At 41.6% G+C, this 13,623-nt stretch overlaps 1 protein-coding gene across 4 annotated transcripts in view; it reads right to left on the minus strand.

Moving 5' to 3' along the window:
• Positions 1 to 236: 236 nt before the first annotated feature.
• gtf2h2 (general transcription factor IIH, polypeptide 2) overlaps positions 237 to 13,623 on the minus strand; it is a 26,144-nt gene continuing 12,757 nt past the window's right edge. For 3 of the 4 annotated variants that reach the window (XM_020599219.1, XM_020599218.1, XM_020599222.1), the window contains 5 exons: positions 12,969 to 13,018; positions 12,300 to 12,405; positions 10,553 to 10,676; positions 10,076 to 10,191; positions 238 to 656 (listed from right to left, as the gene is read on the minus strand). In XM_020599219.1, the coding sequence (XP_020454875.1) occupies positions 578 to 656; positions 10,076 to 10,191; positions 10,553 to 10,676; positions 12,300 to 12,405; positions 12,969 to 13,018 (475 nt within the window). In that variant the 3' untranslated portion in view covers positions 238 to 577. Of the gene's footprint in view, positions 657 to 10,075; positions 10,192 to 10,552; positions 10,677 to 12,299; positions 12,406 to 12,968; positions 13,019 to 13,623 lie in introns of all 4 variants that reach the window. The other variant, XM_020599220.1, reaches the window with a different exon arrangement.

Consider the following 13,623-nt stretch of genomic DNA (forward strand, 5'->3'; position numbering starts at 1 on the left):
GTATGTTTTAGTATTTCTATGCAGAAGCAACTGAGTTTATACACATCTCGCAAACTCTCGCTCATTACTTTTTTTCTAACTAAAAGTATTACATGATATATGCAATATTTATGCAATCACTTATTTCACATTACTTTGTAGAAACCTGTTTTCACTTTGACATTAAAGAGGTTTCTGTAATTTCTTCTGTCAAAAATTATATGGACCATGACGGATTTATAAAATCAATAAAAGGGTAAACCTTCAAGGGGATGAATAATTTTTATTGGCACTCCTATAGGCATATCGAAATAACCTTTGTCAGCACTATAAAACCCAGCATTACTCATTTGATGTTAGATCAGTTGCTGTAAAATATACTGTATGGTTATGCTAAAAATAAACAATTTCCATACATATAGTTTCTAGATCCCTCACCACCTGTAAATAACAGTAGGATTCTATTTCATTCAACACGATTCTAACTTTATTCACCCTGTCCCAAACTGTCCAAATCATATCAAACAGAAGCCCAGCATTTACATTATTATGGTGTCCATTTACAAAACCACATGGATTTTCTTCTAATTCTTCTTCTCTACTTGATGCTTACATAGACTTCAAATATATACTGGATACCATTCTCCTCCTGCAGTCCTTTTGGCACTCCTGGAAACCTGTGGGAGAAACAAACCTAACTTTCAGAAACATAAATGATAAAGGATTAAGGGCAGTGTTAGTGTATAATTCATCATTCAAGAGAGGTTACCAATTTTAGCAGCCATGTGTATTACCTGACACACCTGGAGAGCAATTAGTGAGAAAACATTTTATTACCATGATTTTTGGAAAAAAATAACAACTTTGCACAAGGTATCTTTTGAAAATCTGTCCCTTGTTTCCATTGGGAAGGGTACCGAACAATAAACAAGCTTCTGGAAATTTATCAGTATTAAAAACAGTATTGAACACAAATTAAAGCTGTTTTGGTTAGTTTCCTGATGTACTGATGGTGTGTATTTTTCTAGTGGCCTCTATTTATTGCACACGCACAGACAAGAAAAAGTAATGGCACTTCTTGCAATTTCCTGGTTTTCAGCATAAATTGGTTATGAAATGTGATCTGATCTTCACCAAAGTCACAAATATCAAGAAACAAAATTTCTAACCTTATAAAACACAGTCATGATCTTTCATGTCTTTAATGAACACACAATAAATATACAAAGTGATGGTAAAGTAAACTGTTTTAATAACTGGCTGAACCACCTTTGGCACCAATAACCTCAAGCAAGCACTTCCAGTAGCTGTGGAGTAGACCTGCAAAATGTTTAGGAGAATTTTGGATCATTCTTCATCACAGAACTGCTTCAGCTTAGCAATTTTCTTAGGACCACTGGTGTGAATGGCTCTCTTGATGTCATTGCACAGCAGCTCTATTGGGTTGAGGTCTGAACTCTGACTAGGTCACTCTGAAAGGCGGATTTTTAGTCTCCAAAGCCATTTTGTAATAGATTTACTTAGATGTTTAGGGACATTGCCCTGCTGCATCACCCAGCTTGTTTTGAGCTTCAGTTTGCAGACAGCCACCCTGACATGATCCTGTAGGATACCTTGATAAACTTGGAAATTCATTTTCCCTGCCAAAATGGCAAGCGGTCCAGGTCCAGAGGTAGCACAGCAGCCCCAATTCATGATTCTCCCTCCACCGTACTTCACTGTTAGGATGCTGTTTTCAGGTTGGCACACGGTTCTCTTTTAATGCCATATGTAGTGCTGTGTGTTCTTCACAGAGAATTCTACCTTTGTTTAATGTGTCCACAGAATATTTTCCCAGTAGTATTATGGTGTGTCAAGATGGCCTTTGGCAAACTTCAGGCATGCTGCAATGTTATTTTTGGAGAGCAATGGCTTCCTCCGTGGTGTCCTGTCAGGAATATCATGGCTATTCAATGTTTTGCATATGGTTGACTCATGAACAGAGATGTTAACTAACTCCAATGAATCCTTCAAGTCTTTGGTTGTTACTCTAGGATTCTTTTTTACCTCACTGAGCATTTTGCATGGTGCCTTTGGAGGGATCTTGGCTGGGTGCCCACTTCTATGGAGTAGCCACGGTACCAAATTGTCTCCATTTATAGACAGTATGTCTACCTGTGGATCAATGAATATCTAAAGTCTTTGAGATGACTCTGTAACCCTTTCCAGCTACATGCCAATCAACAGCAATTGATGAGATCTCTTTTTTGTGAGGCATGCCCCACATCACCATCATTTTTGTTACTTCCTCAGTATGCTGTGTGTCTCTTCTCTGTGTGGCATGCACACACAAACTTTTGCAGGTCCTCATTTCAGCAGGGATGTGTGTCTACTGTACCTCCTCTTTCCTGTGTCTGCATTTTTCACTCTTTTAGATGCAAAATCACTTCTCCCCATTCTTTTCAATACAATTATTTCACATTTTATTCTTACACATGTACGTTCTTCATGCTCCTTCCTGCGAGTCAGTGCAGAAATGAGGGAGCTGTCCCACACTTCTTCTTTTTCTTATGCTGAGAACTTCCCCTTAAGGTGAGGCAACAGGTTCTGCACAATCCCCAAGTCACACGAGTGGGTTTTTGTACCAGAACCCTGCTATTCTCAGGGTTGACCATTAGAGGGTGCTGTCCTCCACCTCATTGGTCCCCAGCTCCACCATCCACCCATCAAAGGTGCTCCCATGTCCAATACACATCCACTGAAGAAATTTGTTCCCTGAAAGGAGAGTGTGGCTCTGTGTTCCTCACTTCACTAAGCAAGTGCACTGATATTTCCTGCATAGGCCATGCAGGACTATAACACTTTGTGGCCTGTTGTCTTCTGACCAGTGTCCAATCTTACAGTACACATTTTTTATTTCCAGGTTTCCATGCTGTTTCCTGGCTTATCATCCTTTTAACCCACCTGGCAGCTCTGATTGTAATTCTTGGTGGTCGAGCAAGCAACGTGAAGTTGCTGCTATTCCCATAAATCATTTCCAACAAAGCAAAGCAGAGCTGCTGCTGCTAGCATGCAAATGAATGAGAGAAGAGGCTTCATTTTCCTTCTCATTCCAAATTCTCCTCCTCACACTCAGCTTCTTCTTTTATTTCCAACAAGGTTTCCTCCCCTTTTTCTTCTCTTCCCCGACTTCACCTCCCCCATCATCCACTCCGTCAGTCGTCCATCCAGTTTCAGTGACATGAATTTATTCCTCAGCTCTGAATCGCACTGAAACTCAATCAGCTCCATCTGAATGTGATCAGGGACACAGTCCACACTTGTGCTGAAGGGTTGGGAAAACAGCTCCATGTCACCTGAATTCTTCCTGAAGTCCTGAAAGCGCATTTCAAACTCCAGGTCTAGGTTGCTGACAAGTGTTGCATATTCAGACAGTTTCTGTTGTACCAGGTTTACCTCTCTCAGACTGGGGAAGTGAGCCAGGTTTCCTGAAAAGAAGTAAAAAGTAATTAATAATTATCAATGCAATAAATATTGCAATTTTCACTCACTAGTAATGTCATATTCCACATATCATACAACTGACAGTTCTGTTCCTCCGCATCACATGATCACATTACCATTAAAATTATGTATTTTGTGCAAGGCATTAACTCACCTGCTGACAGATGTCGACACAGTAGCTGCAGTTTTCTCTGAAAGGCCGTTATGTGGTCAAACATCTCCGTAATAATTAGCTGAGAGGCTGATCTGGGAGAAAGCTCTGGCCTGAGCGGGACACACTAGCTTTGCAGCCGTGGATAAGCATTCTTTAACAAAGTCCCCTGTAGAAAATGAACGTCCACTCCTGGCAATTAGAGCTGAAATCTCATAGCTGGCCTGTGTTGCACTTTCCTGGGCTGACGAGGGTCGTGTGAGCGTAGTTTAGCTAACAACTCTCGGCTCTTTGTCTTCCGTGCCTTGCCTTTGAACCTTGAGAATGCTGCATGCCTCGTTTCATAGTGCCGGCGGATATTGTACACATCTCCCAGGCCAATTGATTTCGCACACAGCTGTTCTTGGTGCAGGATGCAGTGGTATTGTGCCACCTTACCTCCACACTGGGCAACCTTCTGAGAAACTAGAGTGGTTAGGCCCGCTTTCCTCCCAATCATGGCAGGCGCTCCATCTGTTGTTATCTCGGCCATTTTCTCCCACCTCAAACCATTCTTATCCAGGACTCTCTCAACCGCTGCAAACAAATCCTCGCTTTTAGTTGTGCCACGCAGTGTCTCAGCTCCAGCAAGCTCCTGTTATTTCCATATTTTCACGGACACCCCGTATGAAAACCAAAAGCTGAGCTGAGTCCGAAATGTCCGTACTCTCATCGCACGCTAATGAAAAGGCAACAAATTCAGCAGCCTTTGCTTTGAATTGCTCCTTAACGTTTTAACAAAGTCCCCTGTAGAAAATGAACGTCCACTCCTGGCAATTAGAGCTGAAATCTCATAGCTGGCCTGTGTTGCGCTTTCCTGGGCTGACGAGGGTCGTGTGAGTGTGTTTTGTTGTGAGCGAAGTTTAGCTAACAACTCTCGGCTCTTTGTCTTCCGTGCCTCGCCTTTGAACCTTGAGAATGCTGCATGCCTTGTTTCATAGTGCCGGCGGATATTGTACTCTTTTAGCACAGCGACAGACTGACTGCAAATTAAGCAGACCGCCTTAGAATTAATATCCGTAAAAAAATATTCTTCCTCCCAGGTTCGTTTAAAATGCCTTTTGTCTGCGTGCCACTGTCTACTACTCTCCATGTTGCTTGCTACTGCTCCGTTCTTCGTGTTGTTCTTCTTCTTCTTCATTTTTTTATTGGTGGGTTGTGAGCTGAGCTGGGAGCTGCTTGACCTGACAACTGGGGTGGCATAATAAATTGTGGGGGGCCAAGAAATGTCCCCGCGGGCCCCACTTTGGGCACCCCTGATAAAATGCTTCCAGTATGTCTGGAGACTCCCCTGCTGTCACCCTGACTTAGGGCTTTCCCTTGCAGGTGAACACACAGACGGCTTCCAGGTGTTTCCTTGTTTCCTCCCACGGGCTTGAGGCATCATAATCATAGGCTATTATTCTGGCATCCTCCTTGCAATGCCCATCTAAAACACACTTTAATTTTTTGCTGGTTGTCCAGACTGAATAGCCTGCAACCAGTATTTCAGTATACTGGTGCAGGGCTGTTCCATAGATGTCTGGTTTATTAAAATCCCCGCAGACTTCTTTGTTTTGGGGCTCAATCTATTCCACTGTTTCTCCAAGTGGTTCCAAGTCTGTTACTTCTTTTCTTTTATTATGGTCAGGCCTAAACGCTCCCAAGAGGTGAGCTCCCAAGGCCCTAACCAGCCCCCTTCTCCTGACTGCTGTTGGCAGGCCTCGTATAACACTTTGATGTCCTCTTCCGGGTCTGCGGTGGATCCAACATAGACCCTCAGCTGCCCCTCACACCTGCTTCTAGGTGTGACTGCCATAGCATGATGCCTGTCACTACGCCAACAATATTCAAATGTTGCAACAGCATCCGAGGGCCCAATCTCTGGGCCAAACTGGTTCACTTTTAATTCTGGTATCCCTCTTCCTCTGGCTGATACTCCCTTCTTATGTCGGCTCTGTGTACTTCAGAAGGGGATCGGCAAATTTCCTTATTTGCCACCCATCAGCCTCACCAGCTCTGATGAGCAGTTCCATTGCCACAGCCAGCTCACACCTCTTACAGTCCAACACTTTTTCCCCATCCCACAGGCACTCACAGCCTCTCTCTTTGGCTATCCACTGAATCATTATCTTTAATTGAGGGAGCATTCTGAGTCGGCATCGTGGGCAAAAAGGAACATCTAATACCTTTACTGGCTGGTGTGTTTCAGGGGTCCATGCTTGCCCTCTTCTATTTTTGTACAGTCAGACCAGATTATTGAAATTCCAAGGTGCTGGAAGCAACAGGCGCAAAATCCATCATGCCATTTCCTCCAGCGCACCTGCTCATTTTCAGAATTCCTCATGGCCATCTTCCACTTTTCCAGCTTTTCCAGTCCTATCCAAAGTTTTTTAAATCCTTTTCTCAAAATAATCAACCCCTGAATGTTGGCTACTCGTATCCTAGGGGGTAAACTGTGCATGCTCATGGCCATTTCTTTTAGCTTCTGGTTCCTTTCAGAAAAGTGTTGGTTCAGCTGCGTCACTCTGGACCCCGTTATCTTTCAAACACAAGTTTAAAAATCTAAACAGCATTATGTTGTTTGTCACACTTGAGGGCACCTGGGTTACTTCCAGCACTCTGATGCTCCAGTGCTTCTCATTTGCACCCTTGGCTTTTCATCATTTCATTAGGCCTGTGGCTCCCTCCACCAACAGGCACTTTTTTTCCCCCTTGCATTCTGCCATCCACGTTTCATGTCTTCAGTACCACTTGTACCCTTTTTTCTCTGAAATGCTGCAGCTGTTCCAACCCTCCACATGTGGCCAGTTTTTGTTGCATGACCTCTGTCCTCATGGACTGCCTCCCATGTCAGCCACACAACAACTAGGAACCTCCTTTTTTTCTTGGAGTGTCCCTCCACCCCCTAGAGCTGACCGATGATACCCTGTGAGCCTGAACACATTAGTACACCTTAGCGTTACCTTACCAGTGTTTCCTCCAGGTATGTGCGCTTCCTGATGCACTACCTCAAAGTCAGTGCCCATCCTTTTCCCTTTTTTCCTCCACAGGTTGCTGTGGGCCACAGCCTTGCCCCCAGCCTCCTCAATTCCACTTACCATCATGTGGTCAGTCATTTCTCCTTCTGAGGTCGAGGTATCACAGTCACCTTATCTGGCTGCTCCAGGTTGGATCAGTCTTGTTCCCCCGCCATGGCCTGTGACGATTAACGGTTAGACCTCTCCCACTATGGTCTTATGCGGGTAACCGGCCGGTTTGCCCGCAGGGCCCGTGACCTGCGTGCCACATCTGCTGCTGGGTCTTTTTGACCTTCGTACATCATATGCGAACCCACTTTGGCAGTTAACAGGCAGGGGTTTTGTCCAGCACTGCGCAGACAGGTGGCGTTCAGACCTCACCTCCCTGTCCTCTGCCCTGACTCACAAGCTCTTGGGCAGGAAGTTCCCTTCATGGGCTGCTGGCACGAGCTCCTCCTCTCTGGATAAGGGCCTCCAGAGTAAAGCTTTTCCTGCAAAGATCCATGTCTCCAGTACTTCTGCTTTGTCCTTTGCACCCAAACACACAAACAGCCAAACCTGCCTTTCTGGCAAAAATTCAGCTCTGTTCTCTTTCTGTTCCTCCATGGGAACTGCCCAGGGCCCGATGGCCGGGCCTGTGCTCACCTCCTTAGGCAGAGGCTTCAATGCTGAGTTCTTCCTACAAAGACTCTGATTTCCAAGTGCCCTCAATACTTTGAAATCCCAACGTTCCTTCCTCAAGCCACACAGAGGTTGTTCCTCTTCCTCCATGGGGACTGCCCTGGGCACGGTGGCCTTGCCTGTGCTCACCTCCAGCCTCACCTCTCTGTCCTCTGCCCTGACTTACAAGCCCTTTGGCAGGCAGCTCCCTTCACGAGCTGCTGGCATGAGCTCCTCCTCTCTGGATAAGAGCCTCCAGAGTAAAGCTTTTCCTGCAAAGATCCATGTCTCCAGTACTTCTGCTTTGTCCTTCGCGCCCTAACACACAAGCAGCCAAACCTGCCTTTCTGGCAAAAATTCAGCTTTCTTCCTCTATTTCTGTTCCTTCATGGGAACTGCACCTCTTTAGGCAGAGGCTTCAAGGCTGAGCTCTTCCTGCAAAGACTCTGATTTCCAAGCGTCCTCAGTACTTCGAAATCCCAGCCTTCCTTCCTCAAACCCCACAGAGGTTGTTCCTCTTTTAAATTTTGATTTTATATTTTTCTTGACACAGGAGCTGTGTCCATAGGTGACTTCTTTTTCACTTCCTCATCTGCAGAGTCAGACACAGACTCAAAACAGCAGGTTAGTAATTATCATTCAATATCATTCTTTCACTTGTTATCCAGATCAGAGAGAGCTCAACACAAAAAGTACTATTTTTAAAGTAGCATCGTGCCCACCCAGGGACACCATGTATGAAGGCCACAATATGCTAACCCCTGGACATAGGAGTAAAGCATAACCTCTCACACTAAGGTGGCATATTTGAAACATATTAAAGCTCCAAACACTGCTTGAGGATTTATGGCAAAGATATTCACTCAGTAATTAACTATCATGAACCTTCAAGCAGCATTCCCTGAAGACCTCCCTCTTTCATGTTATTAATTCAGGATAAAACCCCAAACCTCCCAAATAACAACAACCTGCAGTTATTGTGGCAGCTACCTCCTTAAACCCGCAGATGTTACTGTACTGAGAAACTTTTATAAACCAGTACACTCTGGCTCTTTGAGGAAGTGTTAAATTTTGTCTGAAATAACCAATGAAAGCTGTGTCACTGGACACTTAAGACCACATTTGTTTTGCACAGTATTTATTTGACATAGGATGTTATTAAGGATAGGATATTTAAAGAATAGTGTGTATTATGTAACAAGTAAACAACTGGATATTTTAGATAAACCCTTTTCTGATGTATCTGTCTAAAAATCATTTCAGCAGTTCAATCTTGACCTTTCTCTTCTGCCTTCTCTGTATCTTGGTGCTCTTTGAGGCCTGTTTTTACAGCCTTGCTGACAAACTATATAGTGTGGTCTGCCTTTAGCAAGGGGAAGGAGGGCTCTCTGCATCAGCTGTGTGCTTGGCCAGCAAGTGGTATTTGAGACTCTTGTGGTAACTCAATTTATAGACAGTAAATACAAATAACTTTGGTCTTGTCGAGAGAACCATCTGGCAGGGCTTTGAAGCTGAACTTGCCATTCAAAAGACCCTTTTGTTCATCCATTCCTGAAATTCCTGCTGCTGAATCGCTTCACGATTTCCCAAACTATGTAGTGGGTCAAGTGTCATAATCACAGAAAATGTGCGCTAATTGCGCATCAAAAAATTTGTAACATTAAAAGGAATTTGCTTTAACTTGTTAATTATCACATTAAGTTTGACAACCCTAATGTATTTATGTTATATCTATTTGGCATCTTTATAGAATTATTATGTGCATCTAAGAGGGGTGTGGTTAACAAAGGTGATTCATATCGACTGGCTGGAGCACTGCTTTCCTCTGGTTGGAAGGCTAAAGGTAACTGTTGGTGGATGGAGTGGATGGAGAAAATGATTTTCTACATACCTGATGAAGGTCAGACAGACTAAAACATTGTGGATTTAATAAATTATTTAGTCTAAGCTAGACTATTTATGCTTTTGCTATTCCCATGATTTTTAAATGCATTGGGATTTGCATTTGAAACCTACTGAACAAATGAGGTTTTCCACTGTGAAGTCAGTCAGGTTGCCAGAAGAAAGCTAGTCAGTTTAAACCTGAGTCGTTGTCTGACTGCTTAAGTTTCTTGACCCAAGATCTCAGCAATCAATATGGTAAGCACAATATTAGAGCTGTACCTGACTAAGAATTTTGTTTCTGGAGGTTTGGAAAATATCATTAATATTTTTTTGGTGAGCATCCCCTGGTTTCCTCTTCTTAGGTGGTGCCATGCTCACATTAATCTTAATAGCAGCCAAATGACTTAGTCACATTTTACTAATGTTAGATGCTTTATGAGAAATCATCTCGCATTTACCCAAACTTCATCACAACACAGATTCACTCTGTGATGATTACTTAGCAATCAACTGCATTATGTTAAACTATTATAACAACAACGACATTGCGGTTCCTCAAGAAAATAAATAAATAAATAAATAAATATCACAAACTTATGTAACTTGGAGAAGCCTGGGTGAAGAATCAGTGAAGACAACACCTTGTTTCCATAAACCTCGGTGTATGCATGAAATCTGGATGGAATTATATTAATAAAAAATTTGTAAAAAAGAGCCTCTAGTGTAGGCATAGCAAGGGTCTCATTGGCATGGCGATAGGGGAAACATTGACCATATTATCATAACCAAAAGAAATGGTGGCTAAAACAGCCAAATAAGATAAGTTGTAATAAGCCTAAATTACCCACAAAAGTGTGCAGAACATTTGTGCTGATCTTACTCTGGCAGTAGATGAAACTTTTCTGGATCGATTTCAGGGAAGAACGTGTCGCACTCAAACTGCTGTTGGATTCGTGTGACGAACAGCCTTTTGGTCCCCGGGTACTCCATCAGCTCCTGGGTTACCAAAAACAACCACAATAGTATTACAGCAAAAAAAGGGGTGTGTATACACAGAGGCATGCGTAGTTTCAGCTTATCCTTTGGTGACTGACACTGACCATACCTGACAGCTGTAAACACTGTGACAATAAAATCATATACTGGATATTATTTTTTATTGTAAATTTGTAAGCAGATACTCAAGCTTCATTGGTTTCCACCAAGACTCAAATTAAAAAATAAAAATTGAAAATTAAAAACAGAAAAATTAAAGCATTTGTGAGACACCAGTAAAATTTCCCAACATTGTTTGAATATTTTACATATATTAAAACATCCCGTAACCTGTGAGCCGTCTGGGTGTTCCATACAGTACCTTGTAGAGAGAAGTGCCTCCTATAACCCAGACCTGGTCAGCCTGGTCTGCCAGCTCTGTGTTGATGAGCTCAAGAGCTGAGCTGAAGCCTGCTGCTAGGTGGTGTGCTCCTGCAGGGGGGGCTCTGGGGGAATATTGGCAGTTATATTATGTCACTGTTAAAACTGATTACATAGCAGAAGTTAAGAGCTGCACACCTTGCAAAACCAACTTAGAGATGCAAAAAAAAATAATCTTCAAAGAGTTTACTGCAAAATCACCACATAATCCAAAAATGGACAACAAAGAAACATCCCTTAAGACAAATGTTTCGCTATTTACATCTTCATTGGTATCTCAGGGAAGGTGCAATTAAAGGTAACCACACTTGTGTTTGTTGGTTTTGGCATGAGGAAAGCTGCCTTTGCAAGACAGGAAGAACAGCCAATAGTTTTCTTCTGGGGAGTATACAATTGGTTCTCACAATGTATTTTTTACTTATGTTTTGGGGTCTATAATGTGAAGTGGGGGAACTCTGAAAAGATTTTGGATTGTTAAGACTGAGCAATGGTTTGATAGAAACTAATATTTCAGTTGAGCATGAAGGTTACAGTGTGCATCCTACTAAAGGGACGTCATATTTCTTATTGGATTAAAGGGTTAGCTCACCCAAAGACCCAAAACATATTTCCACCTTTACCTTTAGTGGTACCTATCCATCCAGATAATTTTGGTTTTGCCAAAGAGGTGTGTTTAACCAAGAGTTGTGTGAAATTTCTATAACAAAGGAATAAACGTACTCTTAGGTTTTTTGAGTTGTTGATGTAATGTAATGTTTGTTTTATTACTTCCCCTAGTCTATCTTACCGGGTGGACTGGCCAATATACAGTCATGGCCAAAAATATTGGCACCCCTGCATTTCTGTAAGATACTGCACCAATTCCTGCACTGAAAATTGTTGCAATCACAAATTCTTTGGTATTCTCCTATTTATTTCTTTTGTTTGCATTGCAACAACACAAAAAGTTGAGAAAAAAAAAGCCAAATCTAATACATTCCACACAGAACTCCAAAAATGGACTGGACAGAATTACTGACACATAATATTTGGTAGGACAGTTTGGACAAAATAAGTGAAATCAGTCACTTCCTGTAACCATCAGTGAATTTCTTATACCTCTCTACTGGACTTTTGGATCACTCTTCTCTTGCCAGGATCTAGGTCAGTCAGATTTGAAGGGTTCCTTCTCCCTTTGTGTTGGGTCAGTTTAGATTTTTTTCCGTTAGGTTACGTTTCGTATGTTCCATTGTAACAGTAGTCTGTCCATTATTTATCAGATGTCATTTACTTGAGTTGTAGTATTTAGCTGATGTCATTTACAGGCCTTTAATAGAAATTTTTTTTTTTTGGTGATGTTGTTTTCCTGTTTTTGGCTAAAAATAAAAACCCACACTTCTGATCAAACAACCTGTGCAGTCCTCATGCCTACCTGCTCGGTATAGGTATCTACAAAGCTCAGTTCTCTTCTAACTAAAATTATAGTCTTGATTTTTTTTTTTTTTTTTACTTCTACAAGCTACATTTTAGTATATTAATAGAATTCCAAGGAGAAAATTTTGTTGAATCACAGTATGAATTTGTACATAAAGCTGCAGTGTACCTGACTTTCCCCCAGGATCAATAAAGTCTCTACTTTACAGTAAAATATTATATTTCATATGTATACTTCATGTACACACTGTTGTGTGGCAGCATGTGACACATACATGCACTCCCTGCTGAGGACAATGTTGATCCTGTCTTTCAGAGGTCTGTGCTTCTCTGGAATGGAAAACCACGTCTTTCTGCCCATGAGTACCACATTCTGTTTGCCTGCAGGACAGCAAGGTTTGAAATAATTAGGGTAACTGCTTTTGATGTACAAGTAATTCTAACAGAATTCAAACTTACATTCACTTCACATTTTCAGTTTATTAACAATCTTGCAATAAATGCTATCTTCATGTTTTGTCCCTAGCTGCTGAATAAATAGTTACAAAGCCAGACACGTCCTCACAGAACTGGAGTTACAGCTATTACTATTTTTTATTAGTGATAGTGTTATCAAGGCTGCAATATACTGAGCAAGTTCCTTATAACATTTGCCATAATGAGAATAAAATTAACAAACTCTAAACCCTGCAGCTGTTGTTTATTCTGGTCCGTCATATCACCTACAGGTTTATTATTCTTTCTCGTCTCAGTGTCCTATGGTCTATATAGAGAACTGTACATTTAAATATTTTATTGTATGAGGAATAAAACTTCCCATAAGTAAAAATAATCTTCTCATTAAATACAAAATGGTATAAAATATAAATAAAACCTTGACCTCTGTACCACTGAAAACACCGATTCATTTATTAGCTAACCTCAACAAAGTTACTACAAGTCACCTTTCACAGATGGAGTCGCTGTCATCTTTTGGAAATGTCTGAATTCGTTACTATAAAGAAAGAACATTTGTTAGGGTGATTTTTATTTTATGCACTTAAGAATGGTTTATTTTATAGCACACATAAGTTTACATACTTATATGTCACAGTTATGTTTATATAGTTATGAATATCACCCTACAGTGGGTACGGAAAGTATTCACACCCCCTTAAATTTTTCACTCTTTGTTATATTGCAGCCATATGCTAAAATCATTTAAGTCCATTTTTTTCCTCAATGTACACACAGCACCCCATATTGACAGAAAAACACAGAATTGTTGACATTTTTGCAGATTTATTAAAAAAGAAAAACTGAAATATCACATGGTCATAAGTATTCAGACCCTTTGCTCAGTATTTAGTAGAAGCACCCTTTTGAGCTAATACAGTCATGAGTCTTTTTGGGAATGATGCAACAAGTTTTTCACACCTGCATTTGGGGATCCTCTGCCATTCCTCCTTGCAGATCCTCTCCAGTTCTGTCAGGTTGGATGGTAAACGTTGGTGGACAGCCATTTTCAGGTCTCTCCAGAGATGCTCAATTGGGTTTAAGTCAGGGCTCTGGCTGGGCCATTCAAGAACAGTCACAGAGTTGTTGTAAAGCCACTCCTTC

Source organism: Monopterus albus, unplaced genomic scaffold, assembly GCF_001952655.1.
Source record: "Monopterus albus unplaced genomic scaffold, M_albus_1.0 scaffold40.1, whole genome shotgun sequence".
Lineage (NCBI taxonomy): Eukaryota > Metazoa > Chordata > Actinopteri > Synbranchiformes > Synbranchidae > Monopterus > Monopterus albus.